Here is a 22,398-nt window from a genome sequence, read left to right as displayed (position 1 = left end):
ATGGCACGCTCGCGAACCTATCGGGTACTCCCACGGGACCTGCGGACCAGATCGCCACCGGTGTCCCGCGATTGGGTCACAAAGCTGAAGAACGGGGTGAGGTACCGTGCTTCCTAGTCAGACTGTCACTGATCATCTGTTCCCTGTCATAAGGAACGACGATCAGTGACACGCCAAGCCACGCCCCCACACAGTAAGAATCACTCATTAGGTCACACTTAACCCCTTCAGCGCCCCCTACAGGTTAACCCCTTCACTGCCAGTGTCATTTTCACAGTAATCAGTGCATTTTTATAGCACTGATCGCTATAAAAATGACAATGCCCCCAAAATTGTGTCAAAAGTGTCCGATGTGTCCGTCATAATGTCCAAGTCACGATAAAAATCGCTGATCTCTGCCATTACTAGTAAAAAAAAAAAATTATTAATAAAAATGCCATAAAATTATCCCCTATTTTGTAGACGCTATAACTTTTGCGCAAACCAATCAATAAATGCTTATTGTGATTTTTTTTACCAAAAATATGTAGACGAATACGTATCGGCCTAAACTAAGGAAAAAAAAATTAAATATATTTTTGGGGATGTTTATTATAGCAAAAAGTAAAAAATGTTGCATTTTTTTCCAAATTGTCGCTCTATTTTTGTTTATAGCGCAAAAAATAAAAACCGCAGAGGTGATCAAATACCACCAAAAGAAAGCTCTATTTGTGGGGAAAAAAAGAACGTCAGTTTTGTTTGGGAGCCACATCGCACGACCGCACAATTGTCAGTTAAAGCGACGCAGTGCCGAATCGCAAAAAAGGGGCCTGGTCCTTTAGCAACAAAATAGTCCGGGGCATAAGTGGTTAAAGTCCCACAACACCCTTTTGCTTCCTATGTTAATAGGGATGGAGGCACAATTGGCTGGTTGGTCTGGATTAATTTGTTACTTTTTGATCAATTCATATTGGTGTATGATTTGGATGATACTATACATTTTGTCAGCATATTCTGTGTGTATTTTACTATTTCTAGTCTAGTTTTTGGAATATACACATCCTTTAATGCATAATTAGTGATAGTATTAGTTTCTATTGTAGGTGGTTTTTGCCTATCAGGCTACATATAGTGGCCCAAATTCAAGAAGCACTTGCGCCCGCGCAACCATAGTTGCGCGGCGCAAGTGCTTACTTGCTCCGGTGTAACGAGTGCTCCTGATTCAGGAACCTCGTTACACCGAATGCAGCCTAGGATGTGACAAACATAAGCCTCCTTATGCCTTCACATCCCAGGCTGCATTCTTGCGTTGTCCGCTAGGGGGCGCGGCCTTTGTGATCGGTGTGTAGTATGCAAATTGCATACTACCACCGATTCACAAAAGTTGCGCGGGCCCTGCGTACGCAAGGTACGGAGTTTCCGTACGGCGCCTTTAGCATAAGGTTGCTCCTGCTAATAGCAGGCGCAGCCAATGCTAAAGTATAGCTGCGCCTCCCGCTCGCGACGTTCTATTTTCACGTCGTTTACGTAAGTGAACCGTGAATGGCGCTGGACGCCATTCACGTTCACTTACAAGCAAATGACGTCCTTGCGACGTCATTTGCCGCAATGCACGTCGGGAAAGTTTCCCGACGGAGCATGCGCTGTTCGCTCGGCGCGGGAGCGCGCCTAATTTAAATGATTCCCGCCCCCGGCGGGATCATTTACATTAGGCAGCCTTGCGCCCGGCTGCTTAGCATATTGCCTGCGCAATTTACGAAGCAACTGCTCCGTGAATCGCGGGCAAAGCGCAATATTTGCGTGGGCGCAGAGAAAAAAATTTGCTCTTTGCCCACGCAAATATTGCGCGATTCTACTTGAATCTGGGCCAATGTGTCTATATACCCGGAAGCTGCGATGCACGTCCGGTGCCCTCCCTGTTGTGTTTCATAAGGGGGGCAAGTGGATTTCCTGACAGGCATTAGCACCATGCCCCGCGGCTTGAGTTGTGCGTCCTGGCGGGCGTCATGACGCAGACGCATCAATCATCTAGCTGGTACACGAAGGGAGTGGTTGAGCGACATCAGCGGACGGTGTTGCCACTGTGGCAAGGCCATCTCTCCTCGATCTTCCATGCTTAGCGTGATGCTGGGAGGAGCCCGGGGCATTTTTCACTTTTTATTTACATTTTCTTCCTTTTTTTTCTTTTCTTTCCTCTTTGATATATGATTATCTTCACTTTGTATCAACTACGCATTTCACTTTTTTAGGCAATAACGGGTGTTGGTTTATAGTTCATGAATACTGTATGTATATACTGGTACTATTCACACATAGTGGTCCAATATCATTTACTCTACAGGCATATCTGAATTTTTTAATTTCCACCTATTACGTTTGGAGGGTGCTCCTGGGGTGTGTTGGTGCGCTCGCTTCCTCCTTCGGTTCATTCCCTCGGCTCCCGGGATAGACTTGCCTCCCAGATCCTGACTTGCTATACTGCTTACTTAGAACTATTTATATGCAAGTATTCCAGGGAGATACACATCTTGTTTCCCCTTGCCCCTACCTTCTTTCTCACTATCTGGGCAAGACATTAGATCCTATGTGAAGGATGCTTCAGTAAATTCTCCCTGCTAAGTAATATGGTGTGTAACAGGTGATTTCAGGTATGACTCACTCCTCGGCTAACAGGTTGTTGATATGGTAATGACCCTTCCTCAGCCAGTCCTATTTCAAAGGGTAAATGGTCTATTGTGTGTGTGAAGGAGCCCTGTGGTTACTGTTTACTGTTATTAGATAAGTGGCTTATGTTAATTATTCTGATTGCTTCATTGTGGTAATCATCCCTTCTATATGCGGGTCCAAGCTGTCTAGATAATGTATTCTGTACAACTAGTAATTAACGTCACTGATGTCATTATCTAAAGAAATGTGTCTGGCAGGTTCGGTGCCAGAGGGTCTAGAGACTGATTAGTTCAAGGAGATATCATTATTTCCAAGGATCTGTATTGAAGACCCCCACTGTGTGAGGGGGGGGCGGAGATTCGTCACATCCTATTTGGTAGCTTTTTTCATATTTGCTATGCGTTTGTGCCTGATTAGTGGCAATTGGCCATGAAACGCGTCAAGCCTATCTATGTCATCATGTTCCCAACACATAGCTTGACCTCAACTGTGAATTATTTGTATCCATTATTCAATAAGCACAGTTTTTTTATATTATTTACTTTCATGGGATACTATGTGATTTCAAATGCGTGCATGTACATACCAGAATTCTCCTTTTTTGTATGCCATCGCTGTGTGTTATTTCTGTGTGTGTATGTATATGTATATATATATATATATATGTGTATATATATATATATATATATATATATATATATATATATACATATAAAAATACTCATGTTCAATGCTTTGTTTATATGCCTGTAACGGAACGTCCCACACTCCGCTTGAGTGTTTCCGTCCTATACCGCTTCCTATCAGTCTGCATATAGATATTGGATATTCCAGCTGCTCTCAACACACAATGAGAGGAGACTTGTTTGTGTGCTAAACATGGAGTGTTTATTAGAACCAAGAATACAACCTTATATACAGTTTAAAGGGGAGGTAACCAGAACATAAATTAACATGAGCTAATTAACTACTCATTTACCCAGACTAATCGACTCAGATATGACCTTTCAGAGTAGACGCCATGTCTCCGCTCACCTGCTATACAATACACATTATCATAAGTGTAAACACAGGACATCTTCACACAATAGCAGGGTCCATTCGCACAGAGAACAGACAGATGACTGGAGGTGATGGCATTAGCATCTAACAGTATGTGTCCCAACAGTATGAATGAGTCACTCTTACAATTAACCCGTTGATTTCAGAATCAACAAACAGTAAATAGTTCTTTACAGATATCCTGGAATATATTGTGGATAATAATTACATAATAATCCCATCTCAGGTAGTCCAAGATATCATTCCTCAGTCATCCTATGCCTCTAGTGGACATATGATGATTTTAGACATAAGAGGGTCCGGTGATGTCCCTGGTGAGCCTGTCACAATGCCATTTAAATAATTTTACATTTCTCCTACCACGTGTCTTGTGCCTCACTCAGAGTCTCAAAAAACCCTTTCTTACCCTAATAGATTGTAAGCGCTTTTGCTATCTGTATCTTCCCTACACTAGGGATGAGCCGAACACCCCCCCGGGTCATAACAAAAGTGTTTGGGGACCAGTGTCCTGGCCCAGGGAACATGTATCAATGCAAAAAAAAGTTTTAAAAACTGCAGTTTTTTCAGGAGCAGTGATTTTAATGCTTAATGTGAAACAATAAAAGTGAAATATACCTTTAAATTTCATACCTGGAGGGTGTCTATAGTATGCCTGTAAAGTAGTGCATGTTTCCCGTGCTGAGAAAAGTCCCTGCACAAAATAACATTTTTAAAGCAAAAAAAGTCATTTAAAACTACTCGCGGCTATAATGAATTGTCGGGTCCCGGCAATACAGATTAAAGTCATTGAAAAAAAACAGCATGGTTTCTCCTCTTAGTCCATTACCAGGCCCTTTGGGTCTGGTATGAATTTTAAGGGGAACCCCGAACCAAAATAAACAAAAAAGCGTGGGGGTCCCCCCAAATTCCATATCAGGCCCTTCAGGTCTGGTATGGATGTTAAGGGGAACCCTGCTCCATTTTTTTAAATGGCGTGGGGTTCCCCCCCAAAATCCATACCAGACCCTTATCCGAGTACGCAGCCTGGCAGGCCACAGGAAAAGAGGGGGGGACAAGAGAGAGCCCCCCTCCTGAACCGTACTGTCATGATCTGTGTCATGGCTTTGGTCACCTGCTGGTGGCACTGTTTCTCCCAGTATCAGGGGTGCAGTTCTGGTGTCCACCAGCGGGTGTCTCCCATGGGATGGACTCCTCTCTAATTAAGGTTCACTTAAAGTGGAAGTAAACCCTCCTATTGTTTTCAGCCAAGGAAGCTGCCATCTTTGCCTCTGTTTAATCTGCAACTGCCATGATGCTGCACATGTGATCAGTTATGAAACCAGCCATTGGATGGTTTGACAGTTTGGTTGAGAGCACAAGCAAATGTGACATCTTGCATTTCCGGCATGCCGGGAATGTTGACTGTTTTTTTAAACTATCAAATCGATGGGTTTACTTCCGCTTTAAGGTGAACTGCTACAGGTATATAAGCCCGCCTTTCACTGCGGTTCAGGGCTTCAGTATTTTCCTGTCAGCCTTGTTCCTGCCTGACCAGATACCTGTAGCCAGTTTGTTCCTGATATGCTCCCTGCCCTGTCCTGGACTCTGTTTCCCCCTTGTCTTACATCCCTGCCTGACTTGCTATATATGCTCTTATTTCTTGTATATATTTGTTAATTAGTTTAGGCGGCGTTGACGTTTGCTGTGTTTTTAGTATGCTTGCTTGTCTTGTGGGTTTTCTGTTTTACACGTGTGCCTTAATCTTAAATAAGTACATATTTTTTCACTTATCTCTGCGCCTATTTTCCTTAGTGCAGCCCACTGATCTGTTGACCAGTATTGGATGCCTGTGTAGACATCCTGACACGTACCAGGCCATGTTGATGGGGAAAAGGGCCTCATCCCCACAACCCTTGCCCGGTGGTTGTGGGGGTCTGCGGGCGGGGGGCTTATCGGAATCTGGAAGTCCCCTTTAACAAAGGGAAACTCCAGATCCCGCCCCCCCTATGTGAATTGGTAACGGGGTACTCCTACCATTACACAAAAAAAAAACTGTCAAAATGTTAAAAACCACAGGAAACAGTTTGGGACAAGTCCTTTATAAAAAAAAAAGGTTCCAACGATGTATTCCTGTCTCGAGAGATCCGGAAAAAAAAAAAAAAAAAAGCTGCTACGAACAATACCGCCTCATAGGAGGCCTCATAGGAGGTGCCCGGCCGAATGACACACTCTCTCTCTCTGTGTGACAGTTCTTTTATAGCTGAGGGCGGGGCAATCCATCACATGCGTGGGTGACCCCACCCCCTCACTGACGCAAGGAGAAAGCCCGGGGTTACCCAATGACGTGTATGGGGGACCCTGCCCCCTCTGGCACAATGCAGGTTTCCCAACTTTTTCCCCAACGCTGGGCCATTCAGAAAGTGCAGCACGCTTTGCGCATGCACAGTAGGGAATCAGCTGTGAAGCCGCAAGACTTTACTGCCAGTTTCCCTTATAGGCTATGGCGGTGGCAGCACCCAAAAGCTGATAAAAACATCCTATTATTTAAAGTCAATAGCTACATTATGTATAGCTGCTGACTTTATATCATTTATTTGTGGGGGGGCTGGAGCACTACTTTAAGATTTGACTAAAACCCTGGAAGCTGATTGGTTTCTATGCAGAGCTGCACCAGATTTTGCATGCTCCAGTTCTAGTAAATCCCCCCCCCCCCCACAGCATGGGGTACAGAGCAGTAAAACAAAAATAGAAAAACCTATCCTACCAGTTATACTCCTATCTGTGATAATGATTGGCTGCGGGAGATATTTAATCTTCACGGTTTTCAAAGACGGGAGAAAGCAGGGGTAACCACCCTAGTTCAACTATATGAAAATGGCCATTCTAAAAGTTATGAGCATTAAGGTCAGAGCACCCCCTACAGCCCAGGTGGTTTTACCAGTTCATTCCGTTGCGTCATGCGTTACGTACCCAATTTTCTTCAGCTGAGCTGTCCTTTTCCCCCATTCCCGACCTGGAAAGAATAGTGCAATCAAAGTCATCTAAGTGACTTCTTTCTGTAACGTATATGGTCCTTTTGGAAACATTTAGACCCCAGAATTTTTGTATTCAATAGGCCTGAGATCAGATCCAGCATATGCCAGATGTGGTAATTCTGGTACTCTTATACATTTATTGTGAAGAGGTCCCAAACTCCAGGGATACTGGGAGGAGGTGGTTGGCACACCTAATGGGCTTTTTGATTTAAATATTCCAGTTCAACTGTGATGGATCTGGATAAAATTTATATTTTGAATTATTTTATTAGAACCACTAAAATGTTTTAATGTCTTTTATATTTTCATATTGTTTCTATATTGTTGTTTATTTTATATTTCTTTTTATATATGCATGTGTATGTATGAGAATGATCAATACTGCTTATTTTCCTTGATAAGATTTGTCAGATATGTTTTTAAAGTATATTTCAACTGCGATGGACATACAAAAGGACTTTTATCAAGAGCAGATGCTGTCATCCTCCATTTTCCCCTCATGTTACAAATGTGTTCAAGCCTCCCCCTCCCCCTTCTTCTCACTCTGACCTCTTGGAAAGGAGCTTAATGAACTTGTTTACACTGGATGATGTGGGCAGCATGCCCAAACATGGACTTCCATTTCTTTCCCTTTGCTCCTGGAGTTTGGAATTTGTGTGTCATATGCTACAGACGTCACAAGGGGGTGGGTGATACTGAGGATGGAGTGGGTGTATCTGTATAATGTGAACCAATCAATGTATGCTTTGTGATTTCATATGGTTAATAAAACTAAAGTGAGGAGGGCTTCCTTTTCCTGTTGGGACTGAGCTGAGAAAAAGTGAGGATGTGAATCTTTGTCTGGTCCACATATTTCACCATATTAATTTGAATCAAATGGCAGAATGGGGTTAGCCCTGAGGTTGTATCAGGGGCCTCATCTACATCACAACCACTTATATGCCTATTGGACTACCTTGATCCCGCACTTTATACTCCTCCTATTTCTAATACTATCCGCATTCTCTTTTTGTAACCCCCACAATCTCCCACTTTTTTTTATCTCAATAGGCTTATTTCTTTTGAAAAAAATACATATCTTTTAAGAAACTAAAATAGTAAGTTTATTGCCATTTGAGCACAACGGATGGAGTCAATGTCCCCGTTAGTGCAGTAGGGAAATTAGAATTACAAACTATAAATATCTCTGTTTGCATAATGTGTGTTTATAGGCGGGATACCCCTCTTTTTTTGTGGTGTTTCTTTGAGTTTGTTTATGATGTGTTTATTGTGTTGTGTTTGTGTTGCAATGTTTTGTGAGAAATGGGCAAAAATGTAATTAAATAAAATCAGATTAGAACATTTTACATTTAAGTGTAGTAATTTACTAGCATAAGTTCACCTTTGGGAACATGCTACATGTTATATTCATTTTAGGGGTGGCACATTCCCATTCCTGCAGCGTCTCCCCAATCCACTGCATCTAGTGACAGCAAGTCGGGGATCTTCTCATCCACTAGTTGAAGCTATTTAAAAACAATTAAAAAATAAAACAGTGATGATCAAATACCACCAAAAGAAAGCTCTACTTGTGTGAAAAAAATTATATAAATTTTGTTTGGGTACGGTGTTGCACGACCGCGCAATTACCAGGTAAAGTAGCTTAGTGCCGAATAGTAAAAAAATGGCCTGGTCATAAAGGGAGTAAAACCTTCTGGAGCTCAAGTGGTTAAAGAGAAAAACAAAATAATAAATAATAATAATAAAACAAATGCTGTAGCTACTGACTTTTAATATAACTACACTTACCTGTCCAGGAATCCAGCCATGTCCTCACCCTATCTAATTTTTCAATTGTCTTCAGGTGCAGGCGCCAGCATCTTCATAGCTTCCAACTGTCCCTGATTTCGAGGGACTGTCCCTGATTTAGAGCAATGTCCCTCTTTACTCCTCATTTGTCCCTCATGTTGGTCTGATCTATAGAGTTGTATATAAAATGCAATAGTAGTGGTTAAAAAAAAGCACTTGTGGGTTTAATTAACCTTTTTTTGGTTAATTCTCCTTTAAGGGGGTGTGACAGGGACGTGTCCTATGCCCACATACGTTTGGTAGTAGGGAACCCTGATTCCCATCTCAAAATGTTGGGAGGTATGTGTGACGGTAGTAGAAAATATCCCCGCCAAGCATTCCCTTCTTCCCATAAAAGAAAATCACCCAATATTCCACGATTCGGAATATCTCTGGTATCGCCGAATACTCCATACATGAGCCAAAGCTTAATGCTGGAACAAGACACTCTTTAATGGCAGCATTCTGCTAGTTATATACAGTTTACAAGCTAATCATCAATCAAAGAACAATGAAATCTCCACCCCCTTTTCACACACTGGGGCTCCCATACAGATTATAGGTAGACACTCTGGTGCCGACCCTGACAAGACACATTTCTTTAGATAATGACATCAGTGAAGTTAATTACTAATTTTAACAGAATACGTTATCTAGACAGCTTGGCTCCTCATACTACAATGAAGAATAATTAACATGAGCCAATTATCTAATCATTTAGCCTGACGATACAATACACATCTCTTAAGGGTAAACACCGGTCTTCTTCACACACACAATAGATCAATTACCCTTTAGAATAGAGAGCTGGCTGGTGATGGGACATTAGCACTTCAACAGTCTGTTATGCAGAAGAATGAGTCACTCGGGTCCACATGAAATCACCTTCTACACATAACACACAGACATTAAAATAGCAGGGAGAGAATTAAACTGAAGCGTATAGGCAATTGCATAAAAGTCCTTCACAATGGCCCCCCTTTTTCTCCCTGCTCCGGCAACTCGGTTGGACCTTTCCTGGTCCAGTAGGGTTGACGGGTTCAGAGCTTTTAGTCCAAGGTTAACTCCGTTTGGCGTGACAATCCATCGGCATTCCCGTTTTGCTTGCCTGGGCGATAATGAATCGTAAAGTCATAGGGCTGTAAGGCCAAGCTCCAGCGTAGCAAACGGGCGTTGTCCCCTGAAACCCGGTTAAGCCACACCAAGGGGTTGTGATCGGTGATGAGAGTGAAAGCCCGGCCATAAAGGTAAGGTGTGAGCTTTTTGAGTGCCCATACCAAGGCCAAACACTCTTTTTCAATGGTGGCGTAACTGACCTCCCTTGGCAACAGCTTCCGACTCAGGTATGCCACCGGGTCGTCAGATCACACGCCGGTCAGTCCCCAAGTCTTTGTGCGATATTCAGAGTCACCAGAAGTCAGTGTGAAGACGGCGGATGGGCCTGTGTGCCGCCGTCTAGGTGTCCCGCTATGGGAGGGGGCAGGTATGGCTCTGAAGTGACAATCACAGGAGATTCATAAAAAGAAAAATTGATATTTGTTGAAATGCTGTAGCACTGGTGCTCAGAGTCCGGGGGGAGGGGGGGTTGGATCAGTGCCCCATAGGGTCAGCCACCACCTGCTCCCTCCGCAGCCGCTGGTTCTCCTCTTTGAGCTTCTACAGCTCCATCTCCAGTTCATGGAGCCTGGGGGGGTCGGCCTGCTGTGACCTCAGGCGGTTGTTCTCCTCCTCCATGCGGCTCATGCACTTCTCCAGCTCCATGTACTCACGGATCAGCTCCTGCTTGCTCATGTCCTGCAGGCTTTCCACGTAGTACTTCTCGTAGGTCTCGGAAAAGTCCTTCTGCAGGAACTTGGTGGTGTTGTAAGGGGCCACCGGTTGGCCCTTGGCGAACATCTCGGCCCGCATCTTGGACGCCCGCTGCGACTCCCTCTCCTCCAGTCGCTTCTTCTCCTCCCAGGTCAGCTTGTTATACGGCTTCCAGGACCTCTTCTTCTTGGAAGGTAGCCGGCAGTGCCTCTTTCTGCCCAGCTCCCTCCAGGGCCCCTCCGGCTCATGGCTGTCGCCCACCCGGCTGTCTCTTAATCCCCGGGCGGTTTTTCCGTTACCCATGCCCAGCTGACAATGTTGTTTCCTTTTGTCCGTAATAACAGATTGTACCATGAGGGCTTCGTAAAGGGTGCCCAATGGTTCTTCCTGACCCAGCTCCTGGGGATCCCAAGCGGAGTCTACACAATGGGCTGCTGCTGGTGGGCGGTACCCAGGTCGAGACCAATTTGACCTGGTGTTGTCGTCAATGGGGCAATTCTGCTTGAAGTGACCCAGCTGTTTGCACCGGAAGCAGCGTTGTTCGTTGTCCTCCTGGCATGGATAGCGAGGGCTAGATGTCAACGGTCTGTTAGGAGGTTGGTATCTAGCGGCTGGTGGGTGTGAGGGCACCGTTGGTCTGCCATGACTAAGCACTGACTGCCAGTGCGAAACGCGTCGGCCATACTGTTTGTTGTTGGTTTGCAGTGACTGTATGTACAGTTGAAAAATAAAAAGACATCTCTTTTTCAAGTGATTTTGGAGTGCGGCTGTCCAGTCTTCGTTCTTTTCATTGTTACCGTTGGTCGTGGAGGTTGTACCCGTGGTGTGACCTGGTTCATCTTGCGAGTATCCGCATATTCATCCGCCAACTTAGCGGCCTCTGGTAGAGTCATGGGCCTGCGATCTCTCACCCAGTCTTTGACATCCGTCTGGATGTGATTGTAAAATTGCTCCAGGAGCATTAGTTGCAAAATGTCCTCTGCGGTGGTGGCCTGGCTGCTGTTAACCCAGTTAGAGGCCGACAGGGATAACTGGCATGCCCATTCCACGTAAGAGTCTTTCGTGGTTTTGCGTGAGTCCCTGAACTTCTGTCGGTAGGACTCTGGGGTTAGTGCATAACGAGCCAGGAGCACTTCTTTAACCCTGGCGTAGCTATGGATCTCCTGCTCTGGCACGGCCCGGAAAGCATCAGAAGCTTTGCCTGACAGTTTGCCTGACAATATTGAAACCCACTCTCCTCTAGCTATTCGGTGCAGGTTACATTGTCGCTCAAAATCTGCCAGGTAGTTATCAATTTCACAGTCTTTTTCATCAAAAGCTTTAAAAGCGCTAAACGGAATCTTCCTTGTGTCTGCTGTGCTGTACTCACTGTTTGGAGAATGTGCGGCTGCTTGTTGGACTGCTGCCAGTTTTAACTGTAGCTCTGCGTCTCTTATTTGTTTAGCCTCCTTCCCTAACAGGTCCATCACTTTCAGCACCACATCCGCCGTTGGGTTCGGACCAAACCATGCTAGCTTCTCTCTCATTACCTTGTTGGCTGGTGATTCCTCCTCCTGAATCACTGGTGTCTCCATCTCTTGTACTGCTGGCGTTGCTGCAACCAAGTTCTCCTGGTCTAGCTCCATTAATTCTGCTATGATGACCCGCTTGGTTTTGTTGCTAGCAATCCTTCCACTAACTTCCAGTAGTTCTTTCAGTGTATTTATTTTAAGCCGAGTGTACCAGCCTTCCATTCACTGTTCCCAGTGTCTGCTTGGAATCCTGGTGTAAAGGAAAGTAGAAGGGAAAATCCCGCTGCTGCCAACCAGTTGTGACGGTAGTAGAAAATATCCCCGTCAAGCATTCCCTTCTTCCCATAAAAGAAAATCACCCAATATTCCACAAGTCGGAATATCCCTGAAATCGCTGAATACTCCATACATGAGCCAAAGCTTAATGCTGGAACAAGACACTCTTTAATGGCAGCATTCTGCTACTTATATACAGTTTACAAGCTAATCATCAATCAAAGAACAATGAAATCTCCACCCCCTTTTCACACACTGGGGCTCCCATACAGATTATAGGTAGACACTCTGGTGCCGACCCTGACAAGACACATTTCTTTAGATAATGACATCAGTGAAGTTAATTACTAATTGTAACAGAATACGTTATCTAGACAGCTTGGCTCCTCATACTACAATGAAGAATAATTAACATGAGCCAATTATCTAATCATTTAGCCTGACGATACAATACACATCTCTTAAGGGTAAACACCGGTCTTCTTCACACACACAATAGATCAATTACCCTTTAGAATAGAGAGCTGGCTGGTGATGGGACATTAGCACTTCAACAGTCTGTTATGCAGAGGAATGAGTCACTCGGGTCCACATGAAATCACCTTCTACACATAACATACAGACATTAAAATAGCAGGGAGAGAATTAAACTGAAGCGTATAGGCAATTGCATAAAAGTCCTTCACAGTATGCATCTTAAGTAAGCTGTTTTTTTTTTTTGCATGCACAAAGTGCACATTGTGAATGGTCCCACAGTCTTTTGGGACCTGTGATGTGTCCCAGAAGATGGCGGGGGGAAGCAGGGGGGCCTAACTTAGATTGCTGCAGCACATCTGATCATAAGTGGTAGCGGGTACCTGTCAAAACCAGATGCCCGCTCCCCCCCAAAAAGTGCCAAATGTAGCAGTGGAGTGGGGGAAGATGCAAACAAGCAAAACTTCCCATATTGAGTGAGGTTTTGCTTTAACTCAGTCTACATCCACTTTTGCATCCATTTTTTTTAGATGTTGCAGAAACCAACCAGAGGTGGGGAAAGTATAAAAGAAAAATGTTTCTTGCGTAAAACGGCCATAAATGGAACTAATTATATCCGTCTCTTTTATATCTGTCCACACATAGACATACAGTGGGTGTAGAAAAGTATCACGCCCCTTTAATACAATCAACTTGTATTTGCTTTGCAGCCTGAAATGAAGACAGACATATAGCCAGATTCACAAAGAGTTATGCTGGCGTATCAGTAGATACGCCAACGTAACTCGGAATCTAAGCCGTCGTAAGTTTAAGTGTATGCTCAAACTGAGATACACTTAAACCTAGCTAAGATACGACGGCCTGCGCTGTCGTATCTTAGCTGTCTAGTTCCGCCGGCCGCTAGGGGCGTGAACGCTGATTTACGCCTAGAATGCGTAAATCAGCGAGATACGCCGATTCACGAACGTACGTGCGCCCGTCGCAGTAAAGATATGCCGTTTACGTAAGGCGTTTTCAGGCGTAAAGTTAGTCGAACAAATAGCTGGCCTAGTCAATGTTAAGTATGGCCGTCGTTCCCGCGTAGAAATTTGAAAAATTTACGTTGTTTGCGTAAGTCGTGAATGGGGCTGGACGTCATTTACGTTCACGTTGAAACCAATACGTCCTTGCGGCGTACTTTGGAGCAATGCACACTGGGATATGTCCACGGACGGCGCATGCGCCGTTCGTAAAAAACGTCAATCACGTCGGGTCACGAGTAATTTACATAAAACACGCCCCCCTCATCCTCATTTGAATTAGGCGTGCTTACGCCGGCCCATTTAGGCTACGCCGCCGTAACTTAGGAGGCAAGTGCTTTGTGAATACAGCACTTGCCTCTCTGACTTACGGCGGCGTAGCGTAAATACGATACGCTACGCCGCCTCAAAGATGCGCCCGGCTACCTGAATCCAGCTAATAGTTTTTATTTTTCACTTATATTTATCAGTGCAACTTATGACATCCTGTCTTTCTGCTAATAGGAACAGCATTCTTGCTGTAGAAAAAGTACAGGAATTTTGTTCCCACGCGTTCCCACAAGACTCAAGCCCTGCCTAGGTGGATGCAGCATTGGTCCGATGCTGTATCTGTCCCCCGCCGCCTCTGCACTGAAAACGGAGCCATCGAAAACAGTTGATGGCTCGGTTCCCTCACCTCCCTAGGAGGAGAGCTGCTGACTGTCAATCAGCAGCTCTCCTGCTCTGCTCCTCCACACTCACTGGAACGCTGAGCTGTGGAGGGGACGGGGAGAGGCCGTCTCAGTCTCTCGGTGGTTCACTGAGAGGCTGAGACCAGCATCAGTCCAGGCACCTGGCGGCTCCAGACTCCCATTGTGAATGCCTGGACTGATACTTATACTGATACTTATACCATTGTGAATGCCTGGACTGATACTGGACTTATGCCTGGACTGATATCTTTGACGTCAGCAGAGAACGGACTTCAAACCGCTCTCTGGTGAAAATGGCTCACAGGAGTGCAAAACGAATTGCCCTCCTGTGACCCATAGGAGAAGTCGAGGCAAACAAGCTCAGGCTGGACTTCTCCTTTACTGGCTGTGTGTTGAGTTATTTTGAGGGGACAGAAAATTTACACTGTTATACAAGTTGTACACTCGCTACTTTACATTGTAGCAAAGTGTCATTTCTCCAGTGCTGTCACATGACAAAATAAAATATTTACAAAAATGTGAGGGTTGTACTCACTTTTGGGAGATACTGTATATTGCTTGGTGTTAAAACTTTGGGAGTAATTACTTATTTTATTTGAGTTGCACTACACTGTATTTATTTAAATATTATTGTATTGAGTGTGGTGAAATCACATTTTAGGTGTGAGCAGCAATTCCTTTATTATTCAATTTAGAGAAAAGTTGCTGTATCTCAGGACACTTCCTGTTCAGCCCAGAGGAGAACGGAGATGAGAATGAGCCGGCTCTTCATTCCCTCTGCCTCCTAAGGTTAGTCTCTGCTGCCGTCCAGGGGGGGGGGGGGTCGGTGCTTGCGGCGATCGCCACCTTTCCGACAGCCATTCGTCTCCTGCCAAGGAGGGGGGGGGGGGGGTTTTGCAGCTATCGTCCATCATTCGTCTCCCGCGGGGGGTTGCTTGTGACGATCGTCCATCTGGGGGGGCTGGTCTTAGTTTGCCACCCCCCCTGAAACATTTAGCATCAGCCACCCTTGCTTCCAACATGACAATGACCCAAAGCACACAGAAAAATGAGCACACAGTGGTTAAAGGAGAAAAAGGTTAAAGTGGAGGTTCACCCTCAAAAGAATTTCTGACATCACACGGAGTCGCGCCATCCTACCGACAGAATGGCAATGTTTTTTTTTTTCTCAGCACACACCTCTTAATCCCGATTTTCACCTCGCGGCAATCCCGCGGGAGTGGGCGTTCCCAAGCACTGCCTGTGATTGACAGGCTTCCGGACGGCGCATACTGCGCGTCACAGGTTGCCGAAAAAACCTGAACGTCGGTGCGGCTCTATACGGTGCCTGCGCACCGACGTTCGGGTTCTGTCAGCAACCTGTGACGCGCAGTATGCGCCGTTCAGAAGCCTGTCAATCACAGGCAGTGCTTGGGAACGCCCACTCCCGTGGGATTGCCGTGAGGTGAAAATCGGGATTAAGAGGTATGTGCTGAGAATGGCGCGACTCCGTGTGATGTCAGAAATTGTTTTAAAGGGTGAACCTCCACTTTAATGTCCTTGCATGGCTTAGTCAGAGCCCAGACTTAAACCCCATTGAAAATCTGTGGAATGACTTAAAGACTGCAGTCAATAAACGGTCACCATCAAATTTAACTGAACTTGAGCAGTTCTGCAAAGAAGAGTGGGCAAATATTGCAAGGTCTAGAAGTACAAATTTAGTAGAGACATATCCTAACAGACTAAAGGCTGTAATTAAAGCAAACAGTGGTCCATTAAAATACTGACAAAAGGGGGTGATCCTTTTTCCAACGCAGTGATTCTGTTTTTTTTTGTTCACTGAGTAAATACAGCTGGATAAAACAAAACTGTGTCTGTCTCAATTTTCAGGCTTCAAAGCAACAAATTGTCGTTATTTTAACTGCTTCCCGACCAGCCGCCATCATTATACTGCAGCAAGGTGGCTCGTTCCCGCAAATCGTCGTAGCTGTACGTCGGCACGGGCACTTGCTTTTGTGGGCATGCGCTCCATTGGCCAGCAGGGAAGCCAATCAGCGAGGCCGGCGGACTTGATGTCCACCGGCCATCTGCGATTGTTCCCCCGCAGTGACCGAACTGGGCTCTTCCTGTGTTAACAAGGCAAATCTCCATTCTGACAGGGGAGTTTACACAGATCCTGTATTTCTGCTAAGCAGGATAATAGATCTGTGTGTTTCCCCAGTGACACAGTCCCCCATACAGTTAGACCACACAGTGAGGGGACAGATTTAACCCCTTAATCGCCCCTGATGTTAACCCTTACCCTGCCAGTGTCATTAGTACAATAACAGTGCATATTTTTAGCACTGATTACTGTAATAATGTCACTGGTTCTCAAAAAAGTGTTAAAAATGTCAGTTAGGTGTCCGATCTATCCACCGCAATGTCGCAGTCCTGCTAAAAATCACTGTTTGCCGCCATTACTAGTAAAAAAATAAAATACAAAATAAATGCCATAAATCTATCCCCTATTTTGTAGACACTTTCATTTTTGCACAAACCAATCAATATATGCTTATTGCGCTTTTTATTACCAAAAATATGTAGCCGAATACATATCGGCCAAAACTGATGAATTGTGCGGTTCATCACCAATTCATCAGTTTTGGCCGATATGTATTCGGCTACATATTTTTGGTAATAAAAAGCGCAATAAGCATATATTGATTGGTTTGTGCAAAAAATTAAAGTGTCTACAAAATAGGGGATAGATTTATGGCATTTATTTTGTATTTTATTTTTTTACTAGTACACGCCCATAGGGTATAATTAATAAAGTGCAATAATGTGAACAACCACTGGGTGTCCCCAGTGGGTGATAATAACAGTATTGCTATACAAATGTGCTAAACAATTACAGTTGCAAATAAAAGGATTGTGAACCCTTTTGGAATGATATGGATTTCTGCACAAATTGGTCATAAAATGTGATCTGATCTTCATCTAAGTCACAACAATAGACAATCACAGTCTTCTTAAACTAATAACACACAAAGAATTAAATGTTACCATGTTTTTATTGAACACATCATGTAAACATTCACAGTGTCGGTGGAAAAAGTATGTGAACCCTTTGATTTAATAACTGGTTAAACCTCCTTTGGCAACAATAACTTCAACCAAACGTTTCCTGTAGTTACAGATTAGATGTGCACAACAGTCAGGAGTAATTCTTGACCATTCCTCTTTACAGAACTGTTTCAGTTCAGCAATATTCTTGGGATGTCTGGTGTGCATCGCTTTCTTGAGGTCATGCCACAGCATCTCAATCGGGTTGAGGTCAGGACTCTGACTGGGCCACTCCAGAAGGTGTATTTTCTTCTGTTTAAGCCATTCTGTTGTTGATTTACTTCTATGCTTTGGGTCGTTGTCCTGTTGCAACACCCATCTTCTGTTGAGCTTCAGCTGGTGGACAGAAGTCCTTAAGTTCTTCTGCAAAATGTCTTGATAAACTTGGGAATTCATTTTTCCTTCGATGATAGCAATCCGTCCAGGCCCTGACGCAGCCCCAAATCATGATGCCCCCACCACCATACTTCACAGTTGGGATAAGGTTTTGATGTTGGTGTGCTGTGCCTCTTTTTCTTCACACATAGTGTTGTGTGTTTCTTCCAAACAACTTAACTTTGGTTTCATCTGTCCACAGAATATATTGCCAGTACTGCTGTGGAACATCCAGGTGCTCTTGTGCAAACTGTAAACGTGCAGCAATGTTTTTTTGGACAGCAGTGGTTTCCTCTTTGGTATCCTCCCATAAAATCCATTCTTGTTTAGTGTTTTATGTATCGTAGATTCGCTAACAGGGAGGTTAGCATATGACAGAGACTTTTGTAAGTCTTTAGCTGACACTCTAGGATTCTTCTTCACCTCATTGAGCAGTCTGCGCTGTGCTCTTGCAGTCATCTTTACAAGACGGCCAGTCAACCACTTCTAGGGAGAGTAGCAGCAGTGCTGAACTTTCTCTATTCATAGACAATTTGTCTAACCGTGAACTGATGAACAGCAAGGCTTTTGGAGATACTTTTATAACCCTTTCCAGCTTCATGCAAGTCAACAATTCTTAATCGTAGGTCTTCTGAGAGCTCTTTTGTGCTAGGCATCATTCACATCAGGCAATGCTTCTTGTGAAAAGCAAACCCAGAACTGGTGTGTGTTTTTTATAGGGCAGGGTAGCTGTAACCAACACCTCCAATCTCATCTCATTGATTGGACTCCAGTTGGCTGACACCTCACTCAAATTAGCTCTTGGAGATGTCATTAGTCTAGGGGTTTACATACTTTTTCCACCTGCACTGTGAATGTTTACATGGTGTGTTCAATAAAAACATGGTAACATTTAATTCTTTGTGTGTTATTAGTTTAAGCAGACTGTCTATTGTTGTGACTTAGATGAAGATCAGATCACATTTTATGACCAATTAGTGCAGAAATCCATATCATTCCAAAAGGGTTCACATACTTTTTATTGCAACTGTATAAAGTGCAAAATGAATGAGCATAGAAATGACAACCCAATATTCAGGTGGATAACAAAAATTGTGTCCAAAGAATAAGTGTATAAATAAAAATTCATCAAATGGTTCCAATAGCGGAGATCCCAAGAAACAAGTGACTAAATCTTCCTCCACCAACACTGGTAACTCAATCTACGCATCATATATACATGACCCCCATTACATAAGTCATATACAGCATTAGGGTGCAAGATGTTCCCATGGTCCGTCACAGTACCTGGCAATGGAGCCTCCAATCGGTCACAAAAAGAAGGGACACCAGCCAAAGTAAAAAAATATATATTTGTTTTGTTTATAACGCAAAAAAAAAAAAAAAACACACAGAGGTGATCAAATACCACCAAAAGAAAGCTCTATTTGTGGGGGGAAAAGGACATCAATTTTGTTTGGGTAAAGTGTTGCACGATTGTCAGTTAAAGCAACGCAGTGTTGTATCGTAAAAAATGGCCTGGCCAGGGTTAAAGTGGTTAACCACTTCCTGCCCGCCATATAGAAATATGACGCGTGCAAAATTGTGGTTTAGTTATCCTCACCGGACGTCATATGACGTGATCAGGATAATGAGCCGGCGTGTGCCCACAGGGGCACGCATTGCGGCAATCGGTGGTGCGGCGTGTCAGTCTGACACACCACAACTCCAATCAGTGCCCATCACTAATGTCTGCCAGTGCCCCCTATTAGTGATGCCCATCAGTGCCGTCTATCAGTGCCCACTATGAGTGCCCATCAATGCCCATCAGTGCTGCATATCAGTGCCGCATATTAGTGCCCATGATCAGTGTCCATCAGTGCCACCTTATCAGTGCCCGTCAGTGCAGCCTCATCAGTAAAGGGGAAAACATACTTATTTACAACGTTTTGCCCTGGTTCACACTGGGCTGCGGGAGTGAAGCCGTGAGAGTTCAGCTGAACTCGCACGATTTCACTCCAGCCGGCAGTCACGATTTCGGCCGCGATTTAAGAGACATCTGTGCAGGTTTCTGCACAGATGTCTATGTAAATCGCGGCCCGAAATCGCAAAAAGTAGTACAGGAACTACTTTTTGAAATCTGTGCAGCGCCGCACATGCGGCGTCGCACCGATTAGGACAGTGTCATTGCCGACAATTGGCGGCAAATGCCGCCGATTTGAGATGCGATTTCACATGTGAAATTGCATCTCAAATCGAAGGAAATCGTACCCAGTGTGAACCTGGGCTTTGTAACAGAAACAAAGAAAAACTTTTATCGTTTTCAAAATTTTCGATCTTTTTTTAATTTCTTTAGCAGAAAAAAAAATTCCAGAGGTGATTAATAGGGATAAGCTCTGGCGTGTTCGCGCAGTCCACACATTGTTCCGAAGCTCGGCTGCAGAAATCAGGAAATGTCTCCCTGCCTGTGATTAGCGCAGCTCTGTTTGTGGGAACAAAATTATAAAAATGTAGTTTGGGTACAGTGTAGCATAACTGCGCAATTGTCATTCAAAGTGTGACAGCGCTGAAAGCTGAAAATTGACCTGGGCAGGAAGGGTGGAAAGTGCCTGGTATTGAAGTAGTTAAGGACTAATTCACACGAGGCGGACTCCGTTGCACTCCGTCGCTACGGAGTCCGCCTGCTCAGCGGGAGATCAGTCCGCAGATCTCCGCTGAGCCGACGGATGACAAGCTCCTCTCTGCTCACTGAGTGGGGAGGGGCTTGTCAGGCACCGCTGTCTCCTATGGAGCGATCTGATGAAAACGGACAGCATGTCCGTTTTCATCAGATCTTACCCGATCCCCTTGGCGGATGGGGACGTGCTTCTGTTTTTAGCGGATCGGATGTCAGCGGACATGTCTCCGCTGACATCCGACGCTCCATAGGGATGCATTGAGCGGCCGCTCAGGTCCGCTGTCAAAACTGACAGGCGGACCCGAACGGTCCGTCAGTGTGAATGAGGCCTAAGAGAGGGTGATTCTGTTCTATACCCATTGTAGTCCAGTCTGAATCCGCCCGAAAAAATGACAGACGGGTCAAAACGAAATGTCTGTGTGAGAGGGGCCTAAACTGTCCTATGACATGTGAATGAGAAATACCTTCTATGTGCAATGAATACCAGTGCAATGCACTTGGTGTTATAGAGAGTAATGTAACTTTTAGAGTACATAGAGATACAGGGAGTCCCAATATAAACACAGAGCACGTGTTTATGACTCAGCACAGCAATGCTGAAACTTTATCACTCGTGCATACAATCACACGTTGTCTGTACTGTTTTATTTCTCAACACCACCACAATCACTCCTAAGCGCCTCTGTGTCTTCAGCCAGCAGTATGACTCGGCGCTCACTGACGTCATCAGAGTGCGCTTGGTCTCGGTGCTTCCGGTGCGCTCTTCACGCACGGAGATAAACCATGGCTACTACCGGGTTCTCGTTCGGGGGTTCTTCAACCACAACTCTCAACCCGGCCACTGGGACAGCCACGCCATTTTCCTTCGGAACAAATCCGGCTGCGAGGTGAGGAGGAGAAGGCTAGGGGCTGGGGGGGGGGGGGGGAGAGAACGCGCGGGCCGTACAGCGCTCGCTGTGAAGAGGACCTGTCACCAGGGAGCTTCATAGGAGATGTTACCTGACATGAGGGTGATGAGTGCTTGTTGTGTCCCTGCCGCCTCCTCCTATTGGATGTGTCCCATAGGCTCAGCCGTCATCCCCTGTCCTGGTTATTGATGGCCGTGCTCACCATGGGAGAGACAGAAGGCTGGCTGCACACAAGGACTAGGGGGATCTGAGGGGAGAGCTTGGGGTTTATCTCAGGAATGGCTGAAGCCCAACTCAGGGATGAGGTGTTCTGGCCTGCAGGTTGGCTCATATCTAAAGTGATAGAAGTGGTTTCTTTGTTTTCACCTGGTGCTTTGGCAAGTACCACACCTCCTCCTGTATTAGCATGCCCACACTCTGGATGAAGGAGCACATAGGGGCTGGCAGACTAAGGTTGGCACCTCATCCCTTTGAAACTGAACACATACTAACCGGTTCCCGACCATCTCGTGTGTACTTACGGGGGAAGAATGGCTCCCTTGTGCAAAACCCTGTTCCTTTTTAATAGTCGGCAGAGGGCGCGAGAGCCCGCTGCACGGGGCGGCGATATGCGTGGCCGGTGTTTTGTCAAGAAGGGGCTGGTTATACACGCCGTTCTCCGCACGCTCTATACAGCAAGGGGCGGATACTTTATTCAAAGTGGCTGCTATGGTTATAAGGGGCCGCATGATGGCCACTGCTTTATGATGGGGAGTGCTTTTCTCAAAGGGGCGGATGTCATGTTGAGCAGTGTTTTGTGTGGAATGTATAACTATATGTGCAAGCATTTTGAGAAAAGCACTGCCTGTCATAGAGCACTGGTTATCCCTTTGGGAAAAGCATCCGCCCCTTGCTGTATAGAGCGAGTGGAGTGCGGCGTGTATAACCAGCCCCAAACATCAGGAGCGAGCGTTGTGTTCTCCGTCTACAGCTGTAAAGGCTCGGAGAGTTCCGTGGCCTTCGACTGCACCTGCCCAGTCCAGGCCGGACCCTATCCGATAGA

At 45.1% G+C, this 22,398-nt stretch overlaps 1 protein-coding gene and 1 pseudogene across 6 annotated transcripts in view; one reads left to right on the top strand and one right to left on the bottom strand.

The window, feature by feature from the left end:
• Positions 1-10,139: 10,139 nt before the first annotated feature.
• On the bottom strand, positions 10,140-10,732 carry LOC120928537 (annotated as a pseudogene).
• A 10,422-nt stretch (positions 10,733-21,154) lies between these two features.
• The window catches only part of NUP58 (nucleoporin 58), a 67,085-nt gene continuing 65,841 nt past the window's right edge, over positions 21,155-22,398 (top strand). For 2 of the 6 annotated variants that reach the window (XM_040340499.1, XM_040340502.1), the window contains exon 1: positions 21,157-21,335. In XM_040340499.1, coding sequence (XP_040196433.1) covers positions 21,232-21,335 — 104 coding nt within the window. In that variant the 5' untranslated portion in view covers positions 21,157-21,231. Of the gene's footprint in view, positions 21,336-22,398 lie in introns of all 6 variants that reach the window. The other 4 variants (XM_040340501.1, XM_040340503.1, XM_040340497.1 and 1 more) reach the window with 3 other exon arrangements.

The sequence above is a fragment of the Rana temporaria genome, chromosome 2, assembly GCF_905171775.1.
Source record: "Rana temporaria chromosome 2, aRanTem1.1, whole genome shotgun sequence".
NCBI lineage: Eukaryota > Metazoa > Chordata > Amphibia > Anura > Ranidae > Rana > Rana temporaria.
The sequence above is the reverse complement of the archived record's forward strand: the minus strand, read 5'-3'. Positions and strand labels throughout refer to the sequence as shown.